General features: G+C 45.9%; 4 protein-coding genes across 9 annotated transcripts; 3 read left to right on the top strand and 1 right to left on the bottom strand.

Moving 5' to 3' along the window:
• Positions 1-176: 176 nt before the first annotated feature.
• On the bottom strand, positions 177-2,817 carry LOC147041595 (carbonic anhydrase 1-like). 2 transcript variants are annotated; one of them, XM_085938865.1, is made up of 8 exons: positions 2,700-2,817; positions 2,332-2,532; positions 1,925-2,122; positions 1,216-1,334; positions 1,055-1,147; positions 929-991; positions 704-859; positions 177-538 (listed from the first exon to the last, which is right to left on the bottom strand). In XM_085938865.1, exons 2-8 carry the CDS (start codon positions 2,363-2,365, stop codon positions 419-421), a joined length of 783 nt encoding a protein of 260 aa, XP_085794991.1. In that variant the 5' UTR covers positions 2,366-2,532; positions 2,700-2,817; the 3' UTR covers positions 177-418. The 2 variants fall into 2 exon arrangements, with proteins under 2 accessions (XP_085794991.1, XP_085794990.1); XM_085938864.1 differs by lacking the exon at positions 2,700-2,817 and having other exon boundaries at positions 2,332-2,693.
• Positions 2,818-3,667: 850 nt separating this feature from the next.
• Positions 3,668-22,209, top strand: slc4a2b (solute carrier family 4 member 2b). 5 transcript variants are annotated; one of them, XM_085939699.1, is made up of 26 exons: positions 3,668-3,717; positions 5,345-5,490; positions 7,546-7,630; positions 10,242-10,390; positions 12,396-12,555; positions 12,665-12,882; positions 13,065-13,168; positions 13,719-13,927; positions 14,946-15,082; positions 15,423-15,515; positions 16,095-16,275; positions 16,359-16,494; positions 16,647-16,863; positions 17,058-17,163; positions 17,242-17,426; positions 17,500-17,710; positions 17,779-17,988; positions 18,065-18,213; positions 18,281-18,475; positions 18,897-19,166; positions 19,272-19,361; positions 19,433-19,599; positions 19,731-19,984; positions 20,074-20,243; positions 20,304-20,477; positions 20,555-22,209. In XM_085939699.1, exons 4-26 carry the CDS (start codon positions 10,352-10,354, stop codon positions 20,633-20,635), a joined length of 3,756 nt encoding a protein of 1,251 aa, XP_085795825.1. In that variant the 5' UTR covers positions 3,668-3,717; positions 5,345-5,490; positions 7,546-7,630; positions 10,242-10,351; the 3' UTR covers positions 20,636-22,209. The 5 variants fall into 5 exon arrangements, with proteins under 5 accessions (XP_085795825.1, XP_085795821.1, XP_085795824.1 ...); XM_085939695.1 differs by lacking the exon at positions 15,423-15,515; XM_085939696.1 differs by lacking the exon at positions 15,423-15,515 and having other exon boundaries at positions 3,690-3,717; positions 5,197-5,490.
• Positions 22,210-22,420: 211 nt separating this feature from the next.
• Positions 22,421-23,808, top strand: LOC147041593 (uncharacterized). Its single transcript, XM_085939705.1, has 4 exons — positions 22,421-22,658; positions 23,014-23,118; positions 23,192-23,293; positions 23,378-23,808. The coding sequence occupies exons 1-4, from the start codon at positions 22,464-22,466 to the stop codon at positions 23,465-23,467; spliced, it is 492 nt and encodes a 163-aa protein (XP_085795831.1). The 5' UTR covers positions 22,421-22,463; the 3' UTR covers positions 23,468-23,808.
• A 305-nt stretch (positions 23,809-24,113) lies between these two features.
• On the top strand, positions 24,114-26,016 carry LOC147041592 (uncharacterized). Its single transcript, XM_085939703.1, has 4 exons — positions 24,114-25,010; positions 25,394-25,501; positions 25,586-25,687; positions 25,851-26,016. Exons 1-4 carry the CDS (start codon positions 24,816-24,818, stop codon positions 25,950-25,952), a joined length of 507 nt encoding a protein of 168 aa, XP_085795829.1. The 5' UTR covers positions 24,114-24,815; the 3' UTR covers positions 25,953-26,016.
• Positions 26,017-26,027: the final 11 nt, after the last annotated feature.

Genomic DNA, 26,027 nt, shown 5'->3' with positions numbered 1-26,027 from the left:
AATAATGTTATGTGTGTGTGTCACATGACAGCCCCCAGCAAGGTTATCCAGCTGTCACAACATCGAATTGAATTTAAATTAACCCTGTAATATATTTATTTGTTCTTATATGCAACCACCTTGAGTTCTGTAATCATATCAATAATGATAAAATACGACAAACCACTCAAAACAGGTCTTCTTTCACAACTTTTATGTAACAGGTCGAATGTCCATTTCATAGAATAACAAGACAGACAACTTCTGGCAGTTGATCTACACTATTTTTTTTGTTGGTTTTATTTTTTTAGCATCAACATCCAACTTTACTCGGCCTATCAAGCTAAGCCCCGTTGATCATGTGACTCAAAGAGACCTAACAGTAAATATTTTGGGTGGAAATTTGATTGCTTTACTTGTGACCGTTTGCTTTGGGCGTTCACTTGAAGAAAGCGCGCACTTGGCGACCCTTGAGCGGCTGCGCCGGGCGGAAGTTGTCCACCATGCAACATTCGGGCTCGCCCTCAACCGAGAACAGCAGGCAGCGGAATTTGTCCATCTGCGGAGAGAAGACGTGATGGTGGACAACACCGACAAAAATGAATGCTAAAACCAATACTAGAAAAAAACTACAACTGATCGTTGCGTTTGGGCCAAAACAGAGCCGCTCTTTCTTCTTTACAAGCGCGACTCAACAAAGAAGCATTTGTACGCAAGGCGCTACCTGAGCCGAGCTGACGTTGATGGTATCCTTGCAGACGATCCAGGTGACGCTCTCCAGCAGAGGGGGCGAGGTCAGGGACCCTTCGTACGTCCAGTAGTCCAGGCAGGAGGGCAGCAAGCTGCTCGGGTCGAAATCCTTGAACGTAATCTGCTTGCCCTGGGGGAGGGGGATGGGGGGCATTAGGACCACCTGATGCTAACTCTAGCCGCCACCACGGGAACATACTTTGGTCTTGACGGCACCAATGACGTCCAGAACCTTTTGGAGACTGGCGTTTCCATCACCGATCTAAGACGAGATCATTTTTAGCAAACCGTGTTCAGAAGGTAAAGTTTGAGTTTTCGTACAAACCTGCAAGAAAACTCCCACCACGGCGAGTCCGTCGGGTTTGCTCACAGCTTCGTTAAAGTTCTCATACATGGTGTTCCAGTGCACCAGATGAAGCTGCAAAAATGAGTCCCGAAAAATGCTGACAAATCACCCCCCCCCCTCAAAAGAGATCTCATCTTTACCTCCGCAGGGTACTTGTTCCCAGACACCGTGTGCTCCGAGCCCTTGTCGTCAGAAGACCCCCAGTGGAAGTGGAACTGCTTGAGCCGATACACACCCGAGATGGGCCCGCCGGTCAAAACTGCGGGCGGAGAGATGGACGGAGAGAAAGAGAGACGGGAACGTTGAATGTTGAGAATGACAGCGACAGACGACAACAACGACCCCGAGACCTCCTGCTGTGAACCTGAGGTTGGATTTTAACATCTTCTCGCATCTTTGTTTTGATATATCTTTATTTCGAACTTATTTAAAACATCCATCCATCTTCTACACACCGCTTGTTCTCACGGGGTTCGCGGGCGTGCTGGAGCTTATCCCAGCAGTCATCAGTTAACAACATAAAATACAATAAAAACACTTTAAAGTGTGGTATTTAAATCGAGGAGGAGGAAGCAGAGATTTTTAGATTCCTACCCCTTTCTCACTTAATCCATTAAACTAATAAATCAGTTGAAGTTTTGCTTTCACTTTTCTTTACAATCTCTATTAATTCTTTTATGCTATAATTGGACCAAGAAATATAAATTGAGTGTTTCTTTCCCATTGAGCAGCCTCTATAAAGGATCTTGAATCCTGTATCTGGATGGTGTCACTGATGCATGTATGCAAAAAATAAAAAAATAAATTAGCCTGCGGTGATGTCCTAATAATAAAATGTGTTGTCCTCACCGGAGCTGTCCATATCATCGCTGAAGACCACCTGGAAGGTGTGTCCGTCGTTGAGGATGTACGAGCAGTTGCCTGGGTCGTAGTTGAGGCTGAGCGGTTTGAGCTCACCGTCGTACGACGCCAGGCCGGGATTGATGTCGATGGGCGATTGCCGCGGACCATCGGCGATGGGGAAACTGGCTGACCACTTGTCCGGACCTAATGAAAGGGGAGAAAACACATAAATAAATAAATGCGTGGATTTTACGCGCGGCACCCCAGTAGAGGTTTTTGAGTTTTTCCTTGGTTGAAAATAATTCACAATTTGAGACTTCTGTGATTTAGCGCTATATAAATCAACTTGACTTGACTCCCTGTTCACGAATGTAAGGCCAAGTGTGGCGGATCGGAATGAGAGTGAAGCTCACCGTTATTAGCAGCGTATCCCCAAGCGTGAGACATGTTGTCACTTGGAGTGGATGCGGCTTCTTTCTCAGCAATTTATTTTGGAGTGAATTTGTATTCCTTTTCTTGTTATTTGTATATAATTTATAGAAGAATATTGTTCATATTAAGTTGCAAGAAAAAGCAAAGGTACGTAAGGCTAACTTCAAGGGCACTTCCTGATCCTGGCAAAAGAATAGGGATTGATAACATTATTTTATATCTTTATATCGTAAATACTTCAATAACATACACAACCAAGCTCCGACCGGAACACTACACAACAGAAAGCAATACACATTATAACACATCAGACAAAAAAAAACAATCAATGTCAGCAACGGCAACTCACATTTTGTTTACTATATTACAACATCCCGTGGAAACAACCCATACACGTCAAACAATAAAATAAATAAATAAATAAATAAATAAATAATAAAAATTTAAATATAATAATAATAATAATAATAATAATAATAATAATAATAATAATAATAATTTTTATTTAAAATAAAAAAAAGACTGTATAGTAAGGCCAGCAGCTGACTTTCACCAGCAAAATTTTGTCCGCCTCGTCCGCATTGCTGAAGGTTGCTAGAAAAGGCTGCCTCAAGATGCCATACAGCAGCGACTCCTAGTGGGCACAAACAGCAACAAACTATTTGACTTTTCAAAATACCTTCCACACGAGTGATTTCCTACATTTAGGCATGGTGTTCATGTTCAAACGTTACATACAGTTACAGTGACTTGAAATAATGTTATTGACATGAACAACACTCTAGCCTTGCATTAAGAATGAAAAAACATCCACAAAACGATGCAGATTGACAGCACAGTACTTGAGACCATGCTTATTCAAGGATGGATCATCAGCAAACACCTTCTATAATCCGCATCCAGTCATCCCTTGGTGATATTTAATAAGGTCTTCTATTTTTAAAATTGAAGGTCGTGGCATCATCATCCTAACAGAACGTGCCCCGCCCCTCTACAGCCTCTTGTCAGACTCACCAAGTTACATCCACGCATGCGCAGAAAATATGAAACTTGCAGACGCCGGCAATAAATTGCCCGAATCCATCAAAGCGCAACCGGAAAAGGCAACATTAATTTCAAAATAAACAAAGATTGGCAAAATATATTTTTACAGCTGCCCAGTTTTGTTTGTGTATGTGCCCTGTTAATTTATAACAAAATATGTATGTATAATATAACGTTTTAGATCAATTTGAAAAGGAACCACTCAAATATATTTGACGTTGAGCTTTGTTTTATTTAACAACTGACCGGAAATAGCTTACATTTTAGTTTGTTGTCTGACACCGGTTGAGAGCAAGTCATCCAGCCAGAGGCGAGAGTTTGAGGTGAGTACCACCTGGTATCTTCGTTTAAATAAGTGACAAATTTGGTGTCATTTTGGCTTCATTAAACGGTTTTAAAATGACTTTCGGCTGCTGTTAAGTTGGACATCCGTGGTTGTCTGAGGGGGAGTAAGTTCCCCCCCTCACATTGCGAGTGGTCCACAGTTGTCTGCCACACACACACATACACACACTTTCACACACGTTGAGTGACTTCGCTTTTGTTTCTCGGCTTATTATTAACAAAAGACCTTGGAAATGTGTTCCCACTTGGAATTCTCTTGTGGTCGGGATCAGGTGGATTTATATAAAAAACAAGAATATCGAATGATGGGGTAGAGTGAAGTGTCTATTAAGCTAGCAGGTACCCATTCAAAATATGATTGCTAATGTTAATGTTGTGTTAGCATAAATTCATTATTACTGTAATACATCATGTTTTATTATCTTTGATAGTGATAGGCAGAATAATTCAAACTCCCTGTTAGTTTTGATTTCAATACATTGTGTCAAATTGTTGCCTTTAATAATAAGAAAAGTACAAGCACACTATTTAAAATGTGGGCAAAGTGGTCACATTTTTAAATGTTCAAAAATTTAATTGACAAAAGTTACCTTTGGGCATAATATGTAACAAGAAAAGCATAATATGTAACAACAAAAGTGTGCTGCTTCCTAGCAAAATTAACCTTTGTCCCTGAAAATGTAAAAGTGTCACGGATCGGAATGGAGCAGGGCGACCAAATGCAGCTTGGACCAGAGTTTATTGAGGAAAAAAGGGAGTTGGAAGAGAAGATGAGGTGGAACAGACAAACGGGAACTGGCAAAGTAACATAACTTAACTGACCGACCGACAGACTGGCTAAACGAAACAGACTTGACGAAGACAGGAACCAAAAAGACATCAGATGTGAAGACGTCAATGATCCGAGAGGGGAGTGAGGGGCAGACAGGATTTAAATACAAAAGACGTAACAAGAGGCAGGTGACTGTGGTTACATTGAGGTGACACAGGAGGGGCAACCCAAACGGAAATCATGGTAACGTAAAGACACAATACAGCAACCGGGGACGAGTCGGGACACAAAGTCCTGGATACAGTATATCAAACTAACATTTCAGGTACATGACAGGTCGGTTGCTTAATTTTAGTAGAAAAAAAAGGCAATAGGTTGCAAGGAAGCCACAAAAAGGGAAAACAATATTTTAAAAAATCAACGTGACCCAACAGAATGGTTGTTCCAACCTATGTTCACAACAGGATGACGTCACATGACTACTATCGAGATGTCAGGGTGAGGAAGGATGTGTCTTGCTGACTCATCTGTTTGTAAGTTAACTATCGAGTAGAAGATGAAGTCAAAGTCGAAAATATCAATTTGACTTGTAAGAACTCCAAATTCCATATTTTCTATCGCCGGATAATCTCGAAGACGTCATTCTATCTCGATAATGATTTGTTTTCTCTCGCCTGTTGAATAGGCGGGAAGGGATTTGTCACAAGCGGAGCGAACGTCTCCGCATTCCTGCTGGAAATGGCTTGATCATGCAGAAAACGCATGAGAGTGGAGAGAAGGGTGAAAAATGTTTGATAATGCAAAAACCTGTGTTTGTTTTACCTCCCCCTCAGACAAAAGGATTTGGTGTGTAAAGCCTTCCAGAAAATCAACTTGGATTGAGGCCCGTTTACATGTGTGAAGATTGCCGGGTGAAATCATTGTGCAATATTGACTGCAATCCTTCGAACGTGCCACATCTGGACCCCCAAGCACTTCGGTACCAGATTCTCTTTCTTAATATCACTGTGGGATAAGATTGTCGTCCTTTAGCCTAGCGGGAGCCCGTTGGCTTGTGGTTTCTCACGAGCACAAATGCATTTATTACCGAGTCGTCCGACGGCGCTCTGTGAGAACTCGGCCTCGTGCAACCTGAGCAGCTTTCCATCCAAGTTTTGTGGCTGCGCACAAAAGGTCTTATTGTTGACTTTGAGTTCAAAGCAATTATCTAAACGGGTCTGGAGAGCATGTTGAGATTCATATGATCAATGACTTAAAAAGTGGAAGAATATATATATATTTTTTTTAGCGATGTTAAAGATTCTGCAACTCCACCGTTTTTTTTGGGGTCCTATTTGAAACCATCCTCATCTTGAAATTCTTGCTAATGGGTTAAAGTTCTTGCGGTCAAAATGCGTTAACTGTTCCAGTCCGCTACTCGGAACTTTCCATTTCACTCGTCCAAAACAATACCCCCTAGTCGTAATCTCGGGTTTAAAAACGATTGAAAGTTTATTGCTTTTTTTCCTCTGGAGAACAATAAGTTAGCATTTATATTGGCTGTTACGTAAGCGGCCAGCTCTCGGTCGCCCCTTAAATCCCCGCGCGCCCTCGGACAGGTGCCGTCTCAGTCCTCGGAGGCTCATGGCGATGCAGCTGTTTGCGGACCCTTCTGTGCTGATGTGTCGGACCGACCCGAATCCTCAATCGTGTTAGCGCACACGACCGTACTGGCGGAAAGGCTAAAGTCCCGCGGGGCTATTTCGGGCAAAAACACTCAACGCTATCATCGCGCACGAGCGGCACTAAATCCCTTCAGAGATTCGCGGGCCGGGCAGCTGTCGGGTGGCGGCCATCGCAGACTGGTGGAAAAGACGAGGCATTGGGGGGAATTTTTGTCTCTTCCTCACGGAAAAGTAATCACGCGGGTAGGTGAGTCACCAGAAAGACAACAGTTTGAGTTTTAGCTAACTAAAATTGCTTTGAATCGTATTCCTGATTGTCACTTGTTGCTAGGCAGAGCTCATATTTTTGCATTTGAATCACTGTATGACATAAAAAGGGACCATAAAACAGCGCCATCTTGTGGACTTGTACTCCATAGTTAATAGAAAGGTGTTTAACGGCGTGCCGGGGTTAAAGCAATGTTGTTCATTCTCGGTGCCCTCGGCGGGTCACACACCTCTTTTACATAGTTTTGTTTCGGTCCTGGAGGCTATTTTTAGCAATTTCGTTGGGATGGAGGAAAGCACCAAGCGACGTATTTAGCCGTGTATGTAATTTTTCCCCGTTTCACGCAAGACGCTCATGTGACTCGTCAGCGAGCCCCGGTCCCTGGGGACAAACAATTCCGTCTTCTCCGGGGTTTGGATATTTTGTCGGCCCCCGAGGCTCTAATAAGCCCATGTGGAATGCGCGGCTTGATTATTTTGCAAAAGGGGTCGTAGCGACTTGTTTGGATCACAGGACCTTCTTTGTTCCCCTAACACAATTAATCCAGTTGCTTTTGTGACTTTTTGGTGGGATTCTTTGTGTAATGATTTTGTTGTTTTGCTGCGACGTGACAAAATGGATGCTTGGTGGCATGTATTATTTATCCTCTTCGTGTGTTCTATGCATATGATGTCTGGCAGATATTTTGGGGAAGATTGTCAATTAATTAACATCATGATCAATAAATGACATGTAACATTGTTTTTCTTGATCAAATTATACATTTGTGAAGTTCCGTAAACCTTTTTTTTACGCTTTCAAGACATGCTAAAATTCCACTTATTAATCATCGGGAGGACTGACTGGACCACTTTTGAAGCAGAGGTGTGTGCGTGCGTGACTCAGTGTCGAATAAGGCCTGCAGTCACATGGCTACTTGTCAGCAGGCTCCAGGAGGAAACTTAATCCCGCTGAGCGAGGCGGCCGCTATCAGTGGGCGCACGTCGGTCCGAGAGGTTGGACGTTCGCTTCACATCTAACTTTTTTGTCTTCTCGCTCTCTCTCTCTCTCTCTTTCTCCCTCCTGTGTATGTTTGCCGTTTTGCTGCACTCTGCCCAAAAAGTGTCTCTCCCTCCACCTGCCTGCAGAGTTCACGGTTGCACTTCCTACCATGTCTGCGGTGGCTTCTCTGCAGTAAGCAAAGCAAGGTACGAAGCTTTACCTTTTATTGATTGCCTGGCCTTTTTAAGATTTGCCACTGTGTTGAATATTTTGTATGGTCATTTTTTGGAATCGGAATAACATTGTTTTTACAATATGAGTCTTTAGCAAATGGTTCATGTCACTTAATAGTACCCAAAAAAAAAAAAAAAAAAAGGACCATAATAATGTCAACAGGAAAATGTCAAAAAGAAAAGAAGGAAGGAAATTCACAGCTCTGAGTTTTAGGGAAATTTGAGTGTTCCTTTGATTTGATTGTTCCTTCAAGTCATCCTTGTTGGGTGCAACGGTACAATAACAAAGCATTCAAATATTCAATTCTTTCTTCAAAGACTCGGTCTTAAAAAACGCTTTATTATTTATTCCCTTTGTTATGCGCTCAACAAGCTTTGTTTACATGTATGTCAAACAAATAAATAAACAAGTGTTAGTAAGAATAGGATTAGCATTTGTTTTGGGGATTTTCAAGAACACTTCCAGGCTGTCCTTTGTCAACATTCCTTTCTTGCCTATGTTCTGACATCATCTGATAAAACATTAAGGCCACAATGTGCGTATCATGAGAGGGGGCTGCAAAAGGACACGCGGGCTTTAAAAAAAAAAAATCTGCTTGTCATTGTAGCAGGTTTTGTAAGTGCAAGCACGTACGGTGGAAATGCCAAATGCGGTGGAAAGGGCGAGCAGTCAGTCCGAGCATCTTCAATGAGCTCAGTAAGATTTCAAATCATCGTTTTCTTTGTTGTTTAAGAACAAGGATCAATTTTTAGAATCATTAGTATGCATTTCAATTCTGGCTACCTGTGACCTACATTGGAGTCACATGACCATGACAAACAAACATGTTTTTTTTTTTTTTAAGTAGAAGTAAAAATGACCAATTGAGGTAATGGCATTGCACAAGTGCGCACACCCTCGTACGATTCCAGATGTGGCTGTGGTCAGAATGAACCCAATACGTTCAAACGATACGATTTGGAAAAACTTGGCATTTGAACAGGGGGGGGTGTAGACTTTTTATATCCGTACTATACATGCCTGAGTGGCAGCGGTATCTACTGTATGACTCGTATATTGCTCGCCCCCGATAAAAGGCTATAGCGTGCACGACCATCAACGTCAGGAATTTATTTGGTGTATTTTTATGCCGCCGCCAGACAGATCAGTCACACATCGATCATAATTCACAACAAGGGGACGAGGAACGCTTCTATTCTTAGTGGTTGACGGTTTGATGTTTTCGGACTCTCGCACCAAATTTGACACACCGGAGAGAACAGTGTGATTAATAACTCTGTCCAATATGAATGATTAAAAAATGTGTAAACAACAATAAAGAAAAAGACGAGGATTAAAAGGACATGATGAAGCTCTACCGGGAATGACTTTTTTTTTTTTTTTGTTGTCCTCGCTTCCTCTTGCACACTCAGCATTCATCCATTTCTTTTTCGGCAGAGTCAGCTGTTGCATAAGGCGCCTCCTGTTCCGTTTCAGCCGTGCCCCACGCCAAAACACAATCGCCGCCCAGGTGTCGTCCTCAATAGGACAATTATCGGTGTCTTAGCGGTGTTATTATACTTGTTCTCGCGGGTAGGTGGGCTGCTGGTTCCCATAGTACGGACTCCACATCCCACCCTTCTGTAACTTTATCCCCGTGCCTCTACCATCCTGGAAGGGGTGTTCGTTTACTGGGAAAATAAAGCGTGTATAGCGAGGTGAATGACTTCGTTATCTCCATTAGTGCAATCGGGCTTTCAGAGTGGATGACTTTTTTTGCAGTCATTTTAGCCTAGGAAAATTAGCTAGGATAATGCTAACAAGCAATGCAATTAGCCTAGGAAAGTCAGCTAGCTTAATGCTAAGAAGCAATGCAAATCAAGGCATCGTGTTACTTTGATTTTTAATGTATACTTTGCAGACCGCAGTCTTCAAAGCGAGCCGTCGTTCTCGGCGTGCAATTACAACCCGAGTCGGAATCTCTGTCAACAAGGTCAGCGATATGACCCACTGCGTGTTTGTGCCAAGGAATCTTCATCATCACCTTCTCGATATTCGCTGCCAGACAGCCCGCTCGCAATTGGCGACACATGACCCCAACCGCGCTATAAATAGCCATTTACATACGGTTATAATTGTTGGAAAGGACACGGCCCGCATGCCGAAATGTAAAGAAGGTTAGCCGAAAGCACCGCCGCCATCGCCGCTTATTAAAAGTCTCCCTGCACAGTAGCGCACGACATTATCAGGCTCTTATCTCGCTAACGGTTAATGACCTTGGATGGCGGAAGACGTCCCTCGAGCCCTGGAATTGAGAACATCCTAAAAAAATATCTGTGTGTAATGTCCAAGAAACCTACATGTTGCCATGTTATTTCAAACACAAAAGTCCTCCTGACGTTTTTTTGTGCTGACTGCGTCGTTTTGTAGCGCGATGCTTTTATTGCGCGACTGCAGACTGACTGTAATTATGCGCGATTATAGGGGACAAAAGGTCACACACACCGCAATGGAGTTTTCAGCGCTGACGTTTTGTTGGCCGTAGTTCAGCGATGGCACGGCAAAAAAAGATCTCTTCCGCAATGTCTTGTTTTGTGTTTCCAGGTTATGCTGCCCAAAAGTTGCCTGAGTCCCAGCGAAAAAGAGAAGGGCTAACCACGTCACGGCACAAACCCCAGCAGCTTTTCCCAAAAGCGTGTCCGCCAAGCAGAGCCATGAGCAACCACGCCGCTCCCAAAAAGATCACGGATAGCGTAAGTCGGCCCGCAAAAATCTTTTTCCAGTCACGCCGGCCCAACTCAAACGTGTCCAATTTAACTGCCCAAAAACAAATCCTCCATCCAGTTCTCCGAAAGGCTTGAAATAATCTTCGGCCAAAGTAAACGACATTCCTCTGCCGCACGGAGACATCCGACTAAGATCCCCGGACTGAACATAGCGTGCAAGTTTTTTTAAAGGGGACATTTCGTTCGTCTCTTGCGTATTCCAAGAACGGTAATTTAGGATTATGGCATCCCGGGAATTTTACTGTAAGCATTACTGTCTGACCTTTTACCCGGTTTTCTTCACCCCCCCTGAGCTCATCTTCTTTTTTTTTCCTGGCTCAAGGTTATCAGGAAATAGTTTATTGCGTTAGTGCTCCAGTAAGTAGACGATGACATTCTTGAAGAATGTAGCAAATACCTGACTGGACAAAAATGATTTCTATACTTTTTTTGATGATGCCGGACAGGCCACCGGAGTGTAGTTTCATTTCCTGTAAGAAAAATTAGTGTCATAAAAGCGGCTGATTTCGAAACGTTATCCGAGATTGGTGTGTCACACTTACTAGAAGGAAGTGTGACGATTGAGAAGCTCACTAACGATATATTGAGACATTTTTTTTTTCCTTTCTCACTGTTTGTTTGCACTATGACACTTCCCACGTCCCCATTGGCTGCTCGCTCAGCTCCAGCTGAGTTAATGATTACATCCGACAACGACCGCCGAGGAGCGTCCCGATGAGCTGTCTATTGGATATTTAGGGTCGAGCGTTGAGTCATGTGGTCCTCCTTCCCCTGAAGAGCTGCCGCCGCGGTCATGTGACAGGCACTAACCGGAATGACAAACGTGGTTCGGCCGTATCGAGGATTTCTTCTTTGAGTGGCCTTTTTTTTTTTTGTTCACTTTTTCAAGGTGATTCTAGTTTTTACTCCCGCCAATCGCCTTCATGGACTATCTGTACTCATTCAAGGTGAGTCTGGCATTCCAGGGGGATTTCCCACAGGCCAAAAAGAAACAGATCCTCGGGGTCTCAGTCCCTCGTGGCTCGTTCCGCAAAGAGGTCAGGGTTGGGTTACACTTTAATAGTTTTTAACGACCGAAACTTGATTGACGGGAAATTGTTGGCGTTTAAGTTTACTACTCTGGACGGAAATGTGACAATATCTTATGCACACTGTTTGAATGGGAAAATAGTTGCCATGGTTTCCAAATCCCCAAAACTATCCACTCGACAGCAACGGAGACAAACGTCCGTGGCAATGAATGAGTTAATAACGCCCGGGCAACATTCACAGCCACGCGTTAGGATATGACAGTGCTCCCCCCCCCCCCCTCCCTTCCTTTAAGTGCTGATGGTGTATGATTTGTAGGAAGTGCACCCATAATTTTATACGCTGCTGTTGCCACAGCGTCAGTTTCAGGTGTTTTTTCATCACATAGCGATATTTCTGCCGATTGCTTCTCGGGAGAGTCGAAACATCACCTTCCCCGTGTTTTTGTTTGCCCCTCGGCTCCCCGCGGCTTGTTTTGGCACTCGGCGAGCGCTGGAAAATTGTCTCACCTCCACGAGAATCCCTCGCACGTCTCTCCCAGCTCCGGGGATTGGCCGTGTGAAAATAAACCGCCGCGGAGGATCTTATGTTGCTTTCCTGCGGAGGTTTTTCAAGCGATCCGGTGATTTAGTCTTAAAATAAAAGGTCAGATATCTTCAAAACAGCCTTTTATTGTTGTTTTCCTATGCGAGATTTGACATTCAGCGGCGGCGGAAAAACAATCCGTTATCACTGCCATGTGGACAAACTGTAACGGAACCTGGCACATGCTCACTGTGTACAATTCTTGAGAGGGCCCCCTTGGCATGATGTGATGCTTCCACTCTGGGAGTGCTTGTCTGCACCACAGCTCCCTCTCGTGGCCATTTAATGAACTTACTTGACCCAGGTTTTCTTTCACGGTTAGGCCACAGGCTCACGGCCGCGTTGTTTGTCCTTTCAGCCCGAGGCGTCGTCTTCCCGCAGGCCGCCACAAGTGGATGACGACGATGACGGCGACCTGAACAAGGCCTTGGGGGTCCAGCGCTTCCAGCACATTCTCAAACCGTCCACATCCGTGCCCGATGAGCAGCACCACAACTACCACGAAGAGGACATCGAATGTGAGCGTCCCTCTCCGTCTTGCTTTCTTTTAGGAACGGCCCATTTCACACTCGAGCGGGAAAAGACAAGCAGAACTTGGCTTAGACTGACCCAAACTGCGTCCCGCAGACCACCGCCACTCCTCCCACCACATCCACCGCCCTCTGTCCAAGTTGCCCCAAGACGGGCGCCGGAAGAAAAGCAACAAAAAGCGGCGCAAAGACAAGGACCACAAGAGCGGCCACGCCCCCGGCACCGCAATCGATGAGGGCGAGGACGAGGAGGAAGAAGAGGAGGAAGGACAGGAGGCCGGCGCCGCCTCTTGTGAGCAAGTGGCCATTGCGGAGGTAATATCTGACATTTGTTCTGTCGTTTGCATTATTTCCTGTATTAATATTTTAGCGCAGTCTAAATGATTCATGTAATAATAAAGAAAAAAATTAATAAAAACAGTAATCAAGAAAAAACATTGAAGTCAGGTATTTTTTGGGGGTTTTTTTTGACGCAATGTTTTGCTTGTGTCCTTCAGTTCTTCTTGTCCGATGACGACCACGTGGGTGTCTCCGCCCGGGACGTGGAAGTGGTCCCGCACTCAGCCGCGGGAGCCGACGCTGACGACGGCACGTCCACAGAGTGAGTGCAGCATTTTCCCCCTTTTTTTTTTTTAAATTTTATTTCTTTCCATCTTGTTTTTTGTACGTTGCCATGTCTCCGGCATCCAGCGTTCCCGCTGTGCGCGTTGACGCGATGCACCCTAGTAATCCCGTATATCAGCTGTCGCTATAGACGACGCGGCCCGCCTCCGCAGAGGCCGGGCTCCACGCATGGCATTTATACCTCGCCGCGTCACTTTTATCAAGTCTGTGGCCCGAGCAAAGTGGAAAGTAGCGGCGGAAGCTTTTTTTTTTTTTTTTTGGGGGAGAAATATAACCGATAGAAGCTTTGACTCGTTGGACGGTGAGTTCATTAACATTCATTTAAATTTATGGCCTTGATTGCGTAGGTTGTCATTGGAAAGGTTCTGGACTATACCTCCTTTTTTGGAAGTGAGGGAAATGTCATCAAAAAATGAATACAGTATGTACAGTAATCTTTAAAAAGAAAAAAAAGATATTCTAATATATATATATTGGCATATAAGTAATAAGATATGAACATACATTTTTTTTTTTTTGCCTTTCAGCAAGCCCGGATCGTCAGACGTCCCCGTCCCACCGCACTCGGACCACCCGCCACTGGCCCGCGTGTCCTCGACAGGCCGCAGCTACGACCTACAAGATCGTCGGCGAACCGGCAACATGACGGGCGCCGAGCAGGCCAAGTACCAGCGCATCCCCACCGACGAGATCGAGGCCCAGACGCTCGTCTCCGCCGATCTGGACGGCATCAAGAGTGAGTGCGGAGCGGGTTGTTGACGTTTTTACTCTCAGCGGGATGTCTGATTGGACCGTACGGTGCCGCGCGTCCTCCCTCCCCTCCCGCTTGTTATGAAATGAGCCCCTCCCGCTGTCAGCTGAGGCCTCTGGATGGCAGCCCGAGCCCGCACGGTGGTTAATTGCCAAAGACGGGCCGACACGGGGTTCACCGCCCTGATTAATTAGCGGAAAAAAGTCAGACAAAGTCACTCCGGCCGGGCGGTGGGGATGTGTGGTCATTATGGGGCTTAGTGACACAAGCTTCACTGTGGGGTCACTCCCCCACCATCATAAATTAACGGTGGCAAAGTACAAATACTTGATGAGTCGACTTGAATCGAGGATTAATGACTTTTTTTTTTTTTTTCCTCAACCAAATATTTGTGGTTCACCTTGCGCCCAGAGTATCATTACGTTTGCCACATCTGCTGTAAATCATTCTGGGAAAGCGGCTCTGTGCCTGGCTTCTGGTCAACAATCGGAATTATTAGATGGCCAGGACTCCCCTTTTGTTCCACCCCAAGCAAATTAACGCTACTGTACGCTGATCTGCTCTGATGGCTTCAAGCGTCTTCATGGTTCAGGCGCCGGTCAAGAAATGACCACTTTTTTTCTCCAATTGGTGGAAACGCTTGTCGTGTACTCACCTGTGTGAACGGCGAGGGCCCGCCCCCTCCCTTCAAGTGATGGATCTCCCTCTCTTTGGACCCTCTCAGTCTAAAAAGTGCTCGTGAACACCATCACGGGCTAGTTTTAGATGAGTCGGTCAATGCAGAACAAAATCAGAAGCATCACGGTTTGTTACATAGGACCAACCAACCCAGACAAAGGTAAGTTTGCGATTCCATAAGATTCTTGATGTTCTCCTTTTAATGGTGTGATTCTAAAAGTGTGGGTTCCCTCTAGTGACACGACAACTTTTAATCCAGTATGTTTTATTTCTTTAGTATAGTTCAATTGAACATTAAATCTGAATATCGTAAATGTGTCACCAGGCCACCGTTTTGAAGATGTCCCCGGCGTGCGCAGACACCTGGTTCGAAAGAGCACCAAAGGTCAGGTGGTGCACACGGGCAAGGACCACAAGGAGACCGCCTCGCGCACACGCAAGCAGGACCGCACACCGCACGAGGTACGAATGCTAATCGACATTGCCTTCATCTTTTAATTTCACATTATACCGCTTGTATTGACACACAATATCGGAGCCTACTCGACACTTCCCGCGATCATCTCCATCTCTCGGCTGGATTTGTGGATGGGTGGGTGGCTGATTAATGATGAATGAATGACTTCTTTCCTTCCACACCAGCGAACAAGGGCCGGCTTAGGCAACCGGACACCGGGCGCTCCTGCCGTTATGATTTATTAACACACACACACACACACACTCACACAAAACCGTCAGTTCGATGCCCGCGTGGGCCCTTTCAGTCCTCTGTCCTTTTCCATCCGTCTCCCCGGCCCCTCAGCCGATCCCGGTGGTTCTGTATCGCTCCTTATCGCGGCCCAAAGGCGTCCTGATGGACGCGGGCGCCAGCGCGGTGGCCTCCACATACAAGAAGGTGAGGCCGGCAAGGTGGCAACCCCCTCCCACCTCGTGTGAGCGTGATTTCACTGGCATGTAGCACGGCGCAGACGGCCCGGCGAGCATGGTGTGACTCTTAACAAATATTGCATCATAAACTTGCTTTTTGTGAAGAAGAACTCGCCTGGTCAGCCAGCCGTCGCTTAGGTGGACCAGGAAGCAGGAAAACGTAATATTGAACCCATGTTCTTTTAACATCCCATAATTAAAAGTGGCAAAGTAATGTTTGTGTCACTCACATGCTTTCAAGCAGTCATTCGTGTAGTGTGGAGTGCGTAAAAAAATAACTACTAAGTTCACTTCGGTTGTACTTTTACATTAATTTACATGATTTTTTTTTTTTTTCAATAATTATTTTATTATTTTGTTTATATATATTTTTATCATTTATTTTAGTTTAATTTATTAATTGGGTGGGCGGCTTTTATGTTTTATAAGTTTAACGAGCACTGTTTTGAAGAACCACGCATGGGACCTGTTTTTGCACACACCTAAATTCACAAGCACGTTAGTTTTTCCACGTCAGTGACCGCGTTGCCCCCCCCCCATCCCCCAGGTGTTTGTAGAGCTGAACGAACTGACCATGGACAAGAACCAGGAAATGCGGTGGAAGGAGACGGCCCGCTGGATCAAGTTTGAGGAGGACGTGGAGGAGGAGACGGACCGCTGGGGCAAGCCGCACGTGGCCTCGTTGTCCTTTCGCAGTCTGCTGGAACTCCGCAAGACCATCGCGCACGGTAAGACGTTGAAAGAAAGTGAAATTAAACGGAGCAGACAACAAAACTCATTATTCCGCTCGACTGCATTTGTGTTTGTACAGGTGCGGTCCTGCTGGACCTGGACCAGAAGACCCTGCCCGGCATCGCCCACCAGGTGGTGGAGAAGATGATCATTTCCGACCAGATCAAAGCTGAGGACCGCGCCAACGTCCTGAGGGCCCTGCTGCTCAAGCACAGGTGAGCCCCAATCGCATCAACCCCCCGCCGAGATCATTTCCTCCCACCGGCGGAGCCCCGCAATTTCCTCGAAGATTACATTTTGTCCAACCGTCTGGAAAAATCCCACCGAGATGCTTTGAAATTCCTTTGGTAAACCATTTTCTCCGCAGCCATCCGAGCGACGACAAGGAGCACAGCACCAGCCCCTTCCCCAGGAACATTTCGGCCGGCAGCCTGGGCAGCCTCATGACCCACCACCACGCCGCAAACCACGCCGCAAACCACGCCCACCCGCCCGAGCCCTCCGTCACCGACCCACTGATGAGCACCGCGCGCGCCGCGGGCGACTGCGACGTGCACATCGATATGGAGAAGAACGACGTGCAGGTACAGTCATTGGCTTTAAGCCCGTGTCAAAAGAAACAGTCAAGAATTGTTTTGTCTGCATTATACTGCCTCCTGGTGGCCCAGCCCGGCCCACCAAAACAACAAACAAACTCTCAAGCATTAGCTATTCTTCACAGAGGAGAAAGAATACATGTCTGTTACTACGTCTTTAAATTTTCCCGCCTCCACAACAGAGAGAGCCCAACATGGTTTCGGGCATGCATCGCTCCAAGTCCAAGCACGAACTCAAGCTCCTGGAGAAGATTCCAGAAGACGCCGAGGCCACCGTTGTCCTTGTGGGTGAGTTCGCAAACTCCAAACAGCAAAGGCGGTCGAATCGTCCTGCGAGGTGACGAGCCGTTTGCCGCTACGTTGCAGGCAGCGTGGACTTCCTGGAGCAGCCCACCATGGCGTTCGTGCGACTGCAGGAGGCCGTGGAGCTGGAGTCGGTGCTGGAGGTTCCCGTGCCCGTCCGCTTTCTGTTTGTCCTGCTGGGGCCCGCTACCACCAGCATGGACTACCACCAGATAGGACGCTCCATCTCCACGCTCATGTCCGACAAGGTGCGACGGGAGATTTTGGCCTTCTTCCTTTAAAAGAAAAGTCATCGTTTCACTGATTTGAATGCGGCTCCAGCAATTCCACGAGGTAGCCTACCTGGCGGATGACCGGCAGGACCTCCTGAACGCCATCAACAGCTTCCTGGACTGCAGCATCGTGCTCCCGCCGTCGGAGATGGGCGGCGAGGAGCTGCTGCGCTCTGTCGCACGATTCCAGCGGGAGATGATGCGCAAGCGGGAGGAGGGAAAGCTGCTGGCCGATGAACCCAAGAGTCTGGAGGAAAAAGGTAGACCTTGATAATCCAGGACCAGCCAGAACTCAACGTAACCTCCCCCGCCCCGTGTTCGCCACCAGAAGCCCTCATCAGGCCTTTCAAAAAGTCCGACGACGACCCCTTGAAGCGCACCGGCCGACCTTTCGGCGGCCTGATACGAGACGTGAAGCGGCGCTACCCGAAATACGTTAGCGACTTCAAGGATGCCCTCAACAGCCAGTGCATGGCCGCCATCATCTTCATCTACTTCGCCGCCCTCTCTCCGGCCATCACCTTCGGAGGCCTGCTGAGTGAGCGGCGCCGTCGCAAGCGAACACTTGGCGTCCGGCGTTCTCAGGCGCTAACCGGATGCGCGTGTGTTCTCAGGCGAGAAGACGGAGGGTCTGATCGGCGTGTCGGAGCTCATCGTGGCCACCGCCGTGCAGGGCGTCGTCTTCTGCTTGCTCGGAGCGCAGCCTCTGCTGGTTGTCGGCTTCTCCGGGCCCCTTTTGGTCTTCGAAGAAGCCTTTTACTCCGTAAGTCCAAAATCCTCACCCAGCGACCAAAAACAACTTAACCGTAACATCCCGTTTGCGCTTCCAGTTCTGCAAGTCCAGCAACATGGAATACCTCACGGGCCGAGTCTGGATCGGAGCGTGGCTGGTGGTCATCGCCCTCGTCACGGTGGCTTTCGAGGGCAGCTTCCTGGTGCGCTTCGTCTCGCGCTTCACCCAGGAGATCTTCTCTTTCCTTATTTCGCTCATCTTCATCTGCGAGACCTTCCTGAAGCTCGGCAGGGTAAATAACAAGCAACATAAAATAAAATAAATAAAAAAAATCAAGCTTGCCGCCATCTTTGCGTCCGTGATGCTAAAGCGAATGGACTTAATCACTCCTGGCCAACGTTCAGAACTCAGGGCTGAAATGAGCATGTTGTTCTAACAAGTGAAGCTCAAATCTCCACTGATGGATTGGATTCGAATGTTGATTGGATGGAGGCTTTATTATCCAGGGGCTTATATTTTTTCTTTTTTTTTTCATCTTAATCTCTGCAATTCAAAGCTAATTGAGCGAAAGCTATGCGAGGAACAATCACCAGATTTGAACTCATCACAATTTAAATGTGCATCAGAGTCAGGACAAAAAAAAAACTATAACTGCATATTTATGTTTATATGTCTATGTAAATAAAATAACAGCTACTCTGGTTACTGGGCAGATTTTTACTCAGCACCCTCTGAGGCGCTGCCTCCTGGACCCACTCCTACCTTTGAATGACACGGCGGGCCGGAACGCATCTGGAGAAAACGCCACGGCCATTCCGCTCAAGATCTCCAACGTCACCGACGTTCCCGAGGTGACCCAGATGGCCGTCGGCCCAACGAATGAACCCAATACAGCGCTGCTGTCGCTCGTTCTCATGGCCGGAACGTTCTTCATCGCCTTCTACTTGCGCAAGTTCAAGAACAGTGCCTTCTTTCCCGGAAGGGTGAGAAATAAGTTCTTTGATACTACATGAAAAATATTTTCTTTAAAAAAATCGTTCTTCGTGTCTCGAACACGTCTCCTCAGTGTTCCCGTTTTATGTCCTCAGCTACGCAGGCTTATCGGCGATTTCGGGGTGCCCATCGCCATCCTCATCATGGTGCTCGTGGACAACAGTTTAGAAGATACGTACACGCAAGTAAGACAAGACTCATTCCGAGCGGGTCAGTTCGAGAAGGAGCCTCTCAAAGGTTTTGGATGTGTTTGTAGAAACTGAATGTTCCCAGTGGTTTCTCCGTGACCAAGCCCGACAAGCGCGGCTGGGTCATCAGCCCGCTAGGTAGCGACGGCGAGTTCCCCATCTGGATGATGTTCGCGTGCAGCCTGCCCGCTCTGCTCGTCTTCATCCTCATCTTCATGGAGACTCAGATCACCACGTGAGTAGACGAAGAAGACAAAATAGATGTCGAAATAACACAGGAGAATAAACACTACCATAAACAAACACGTGAAGGCCACATTTTTATTTTCAGGAAATGATCAGAACATCTGATGTTCTTCCCAACAGGTTGATAGTGAGCAAGAAGGAACGCATGTTGGTGAAAGGCTCCGGCTTTCATCTGGACCTGCTCCTCATCGTGGCATTGGGCGGCGCCTCGGCGCTGTTCGGTCTGCCGTGGATGGCGGCCGCCACCGTGCGCTCGGTGACGCACGTCAACGCCCTCACCGTCATGAGTAAGGCCGTGGCCCCGGGTGACAAGCCTCGTATCCAGGAGGTCAAGGAGCAGCGCGTCACGGGTCTCCTGGTGTCCGTCATGGTCGGTGGGTGTCGATCAAACCGAATCCCCGCAGGCGGACCGGCTCTCCCGCTCAGGCGTCTTAACGTGTCATCCGGTTCCGTCTCGCCTTAGGCATGTCCATCGTGATCGGGGACCTTCTGCGCAAGATCCCCCTGGCTGTGCTCTTCGGGATTTTCCTCTACATGGGCGTGATGTCCCTCAACGGTATCCAGCTGAGCGAACGTATGATGCTGCTGCTCATGCCGCCAAAGTACCACCCCGACCACAGCTACGTCCGCAAGGTGGGAACGGTATTTGAGAAAGACGTAAATGCGAGGAACTGAAGTTGTCTTCCGCTTCAGGTTCGAACGCTACGCATGCACCTGTTCACCTGCATCCAGATGGTGTGCCTGGGCGTGCTGTGGGCCGTCATGTCCACGCAAGCCTCGTTGGCCTTCCCCTTCGTACTCATCCTCACCGTGCCTGTCAAAATGTTCCTGCTGCCGCGCATCTTCACCTCCCGCGAGATGCTCAGCGTACGTAACCCAAGCACAGCATTTGAACGATTTTCCTCCACTCCACGTTTCGCCAAAACCCCCAATTGTGTTTCCAGCTGGACGCCGACGACGCCGAGCCCACGTTCGACGAACGCGAGTGCCACGACGAGTACTCCGAGATGCACATGCCCGTGTGAACAGCCGCCTTGTAGCGCCACCCGCTGGGAGGCCAACCTCGGCGCGCCCGGCTTCGTCCTCACCTGCTGCTGCCTGCGTGTCATTACAACAAGTAGTTTACTTTTTATTTGAAAATGATTATTATTCGACTTGTATTTCAGGGGATTGCAAAATCATGACACATTTTACGCTCGATGGACACAATTTGTTTGAACCCTGAAAGGTTTGCTCTGATTCACATTGAATATGTGACGAACGCACGGGGAAAGTTTCCACTGCGTTTGCACACCGACTTACCCGCCTGCCTTACTTACAAGTGCCTTATAAGTAGGAACTACTTAAGTACGTTCACGGAGGACACCTAGACGCCTCGCTTTTCACTTTACTCAATGTTAGTAGCACTTTTTGTTTTTAAAACAAAGACAACAAATCAAAGAACTGTAACGCAGTGTGATTGTTTTTAATCATCAAATCACCTAACATTATTATTTGTCGTAGTCGGTGGCAACCTGGGAGTTATTTGTTGCGCTTTCCCACGTTTTGCAATGCTCTCAAATGCAACAATTGAGAGAGGCTCACTTGACCTTTACCAGAGCTAAGTAGCAGTGACCAGAAATGATTATTTTCGGTCTGTATTTATTCTTAAATGTACTAAAACTCATTGCATGTGACATACACTGTACATTTAAATTAGCGGTAAGGAACACTGAATTACCACGATAACGAAAAGCTAACAGGCTTATAACTTGCTTGACAAGCTGACTAGCGAACTACAACTGACCAGACGTAAGCTATTGTTGTGTCAAAAGAGCGAACTTGACAAGCTAACAAACGAGCTACTACTCTTAAACTATCGTAGATCGGCTAGCTTGACTACTTGAACTCTATTTATTATCGTAGAATCAGCTAGCTTAGGGGATCTAATTTGCAAGGAAACAGACAATCTAGCTAAGTAGTTGCCTCTTAAGTTGTCAGATAACTAGTCAAACTAGAGAGCTGTCTGACTAACTAGTTACTTCACCAAGTTAACTAGTTGGTGATTGCTACTTTACTCCTTGCATGGTAGTTAGCTTGTCAGGCCAGCAGAGGGAGACAAAAACATTTTTTTTTTTAAATGACGCTACATTATTTTTTTTGTCCCCAATCAAATACTTTTATGTTCAAGCACAGTGTGAAATTGTTGGGGATAGTAAAAGTTAAAGTCACAGTTTTTTGCCCAGGAATATTTTGTGGTGCCAAATAGTCCATCCAACATCACCAACATTCCACCCTTTCTCCATAAGTTGAAGGTTCTTGGTTGCTGTTGTGACATCACCTCAAAAGTGCCTGCAAGACCATGAAGTGGTGAATTAAAAGAGATAAATATTTAGCTGTTGCATTATAAGCTTTACTGCTTGTTCTTATTCGGGCTAAATTCAAACACACACACACACACACACACACTCTTAGTTTTAATGTTTGCTTGTGGTGCTTGTGAATGATGTGAGTGTATTCTGTGTATGTTTTTGATGACAATGGAACACAGAGGCCACCATTGAAGCTCTCTTGTACATTTGACGCTTTACTATTGATGGCAAATAAACGTTGTTTTCTATTTATTTCGTCCATTTATCTTTCTGACCACATTGCTGTCAGAAATTGGATTTATCAACACCTTTCTGTCTATCGTGCACCATTTTGTGGAGAGTTCCAGTTGCATAATTTCAGACTTTTGGTTTGTTTTGAGGGGGTGGGAAAAAGGGCAGGTTGTTCCCGTCACAGAGAAGAGAAAAGGGGAGGAGATGGAGGAGGAGGAGGGAGGTTGGACCAATCACCACAACTCAAACAAACAGGGACGACTGACCGAAGATGGCCGCTTTGTTTCTGCTGCTCGCCTTTGGAGGAAGTTTATTGTGCTCCTGCACAGAGGCACAAGAAGCTTACGAAAAACTCGAAGAGACTTTCAAAAAAGGTGTTAACTTGTCACTGGAGAAGCTCAGCGAACATGCCAGCATCCAGAACCACTTTCTCTTCTTCAGGAGCGTCACAAAGTCCAACGTGGAGGTACTCACTATATTGACTTTGTGATAAAACGAGCTTGTAATACCACCTTCTACCACCACGGCTGTTGGGGCGCTAGTGAGTTGGTGGTAATTCTATCAATTATATCATATGTTAGCGTCAAATCATTTAATAGCCAAACTACACTTCAACTAACTTTTAATACTGCTTGTCGTCTCCCAGGGGGCGCTAATGAGAACGTCAACAGCTACCATAGGGTATTTTTTTTAACCAAATAGAAGAATCTGACTAGGGTTGAAACACAATGCACTTTATATGCTTTAGTTACTTTTTTCAAAAATACAGTATCTACTGTATTTCCACCCCAACACACATTTCATTGCATTCTTCCACTCAGGCCGGTTTTGACGTGGTCTTCATCTACCACCACTTCTACCTGAAGGCCACCAGATGCCCCAAAGGAACCACGGATCCGACGGGTTGCAGTTTCAGGAACGACGTTGTGAGTGAAACACCAAAAACAAAAATGTGTAACCTGTCAATCTGGGTCACTTGTTTTTGGCTTGGGTTTGCAGCCCATGATCGACTGCGCCATTTGCTACAAAACCTTCCAGGGAGACATCGAGGCGGAACCCAAACCTTACCTCAACTGTCTCCATAAACCTTCCGTCACACTGGTGGGTTACTTAGTGGATTACTCACTGCCAGTTGCACTTACTTAACTTTTTCCTCATGTTTCTTTTTTTTTTTTTGTACATCAGGAGATGCGAGTTAAGCGAATGGAGCATTGTAATAGGTTGGCATACAGCAATGGAGCCACTAACCTTCTGGCCTCCACCGGAACAAAGTAATACCACGAGACGCCACATGAGGAGCCAATGAGCAATGGCTATGAGAAATGAGAAGTAAAAGAAAAAAAAGGGGAAAAAACTAAATCCTGTGAGTGGTGTCAGGAGCTGATCCAATCCAGAGCGAAAGCATCAAACAGCCTCTAATTATAAGCCGGCGCCCCGGTGGGTCACATCAAATCCACATTGTGAAACCGGATTTGGACCATTTGTCGCCTCTGAAGCGCCGATGACGGTCATTACATTTGACATGTTTTTAACCTATCTTCTCCAGTTTCTGTTTCAATGTAGAAAAATACCAGTTCATATTTTACATTATAAAAACAGAAATGTAAAGAACGAAATCATTTTGTCATAGTTTGCTTCTACTCAAGGGACATTATGTTGCTCCTCAACAGTAACCGTTGTTCTTTGCAGATGATAAAGAATATATCCATGTGAGTATTTTGATATCATTTATCTAACATATACTGCTCCAAAAAATTAAAGGAACACTTTGAAAACACATCAGATTTCAATGGTGAAAAAAAATTGGATATCTATATTGATAGACAGTTTGGGCAGAGACCTGCTGGAGGTCATTCTGTAGGACTCGGGCAGTGCTCAACCTGTTCCTCCTTGCATAAAACAGCGGATATCGGTCCTACTGATGGGATGAGGACCATCTACGGCCGTGTCCAGCTCTCCTAGAGTAACTGCCTGTCTCTTGGAATCTCCTCCATGCTCTGGAGATTGTACTGGGAGACACATCCAATCTTCTTGCAACAATGGATGTACCATCCTGGAGGAGTTGGACAATCTGCGCAACTTCAGGAGAGTTAAGAAATCGCCTCATGCTCATCAATTTGAAAAACAATAACAGTACTTTGAGTAAATTCGGTTCTTTTACTCATACCTCCATAAATCTGAAAAGCTCTCACCAAGACCTTTGAACCAAGATCAAATCGATGCAGTACTTTGTCGCGAGCCATAAAAGGATTTGTTTTGATCGAGCTAACAGACAGACATAGAAGGTCGTTGACCCCTTTGATTCAACGACCCAAATGTTTTATATAATGAACCATGAATGATTGTGTAGTTTGGAAGAGTCTTTTTTATATATATGCTGGACTCGGATTAGTAATCCAACTGTGTCATAACCGAAGCGTTTGTCTTGCAGCTGCATGTTTTTGTCAAGACTCGCTCTGAGCCCCCCTGGGGAGAATGGGGGTGGTGGGTTTCCAGGAAGAGGGAGGAAAAAAAAATGTTGGCGTGGGAGCTGCTTTGTTGAGTCCAGGGTTTATTTTGACCCAGCAGACCGACACAAAAGGTTGTTCACCCCTCAGTGTATTCAGTTGCGCTCTTCATTAAGATGGCGGTGGTTTTGTTGCTGCTGGCCTGCGTTGGGGGTGCCGTGTGGGGGTCGGCCCAAGCCCAAAACACTTATAATCTGCTCCCGGTGGACTACAAGAAAGGCGTGGACCTGGTCTTGATGCAGCTCAACTCTCACGCGAGCGTTCATCACCATTTTCGCTTCCTGAGGAGTCTGGAAAAGTCGGATGCCGAGGTAACATTCAGGGGCTTCACTCTGGAGGTCATCCTTGTTTAAACTAAAAAAAAAAAAAAATTTGTTCTCGAGGCTCAAGAAGGATTATCATGGTGTCACTTGGTTCGTAAATAACCACTTTAACAGCCAGTTGCCAGTCTCTTATGGAATACTTTAAAAAGCAAAAGTGGATGTTGGAATGTACAAGGCTACCCTGAACGCAACATGAAAACATTTATAAAGTTTGGCAGTTTGTTTCATGAACTTAACAATTCATAAATGCACATTTGATCAACAAAATAAAAAACTAGTGGTGCATTCAGGGAACCTTGTTCATTCCAACATCAACTTCAAGTTTGGCTTCTTGACATTTTTGTCAATTACCTTTGCATTTCATTTTGCAGTGTGGCTTTAATGTGAAATACTACTACCACCACTTTCAACTGAAGCCCACTCGTTGCTCCAAAGGATCCACTCACAGTATCGAGAAGTGTCCCTTCAGGAACGACAGAGTGAGTTCCCTTATAATATCATTCATTTGAAAAAAAAAAAATAGATATATAATTCATCGTTTTAATTTTAAAATATTATCGCAGCCTCTCATGGACTGTGCGGTGTGCTACAAGACGGATGCGGACCAGATCTTATCGGATCCCACCCCTTATGTTCACTGCATTCAGAGGCCAAGACTCACTCAGGTACATTTTTATAAAATACTTCTAAACATGACTAAGAAATTACCAATAGCAAGTCAAAGCCACTGCTGCTCAAATTTGTGGCCGTGACAAAAATAGAACTCAAAATATTTGAGTTGCTCCACCATTGAGAATTACTAAAATTCTTTTTCCTCTGAAATTTTAGGAGATGGTAACTACCAGGACGGAGCATTGCAAACAAATGAACTACAACACAGGAGGTCTGACACTTTTGTCAGTGCAAATGTCTGAAAAGGTCTCAAATTGACAACCTGAACAAGTAACCCGCTACATACTCATCTTATTACAAGTAAAACAGCTTTTATAAGTCACTTGTAAGCCT

The sequence above is a fragment of the Syngnathus leptorhynchus genome, chromosome 19 (assembly GCF_054491065.1).
Source record: "Syngnathus leptorhynchus isolate UIUO chromosome 19, UIUO_Slep, whole genome shotgun sequence".
Taxonomy (NCBI): Eukaryota; Metazoa; Chordata; class Actinopteri; order Syngnathiformes; family Syngnathidae; genus Syngnathus; species Syngnathus leptorhynchus.
This window is presented reverse-complemented; position numbering and strand designations above follow the sequence as displayed.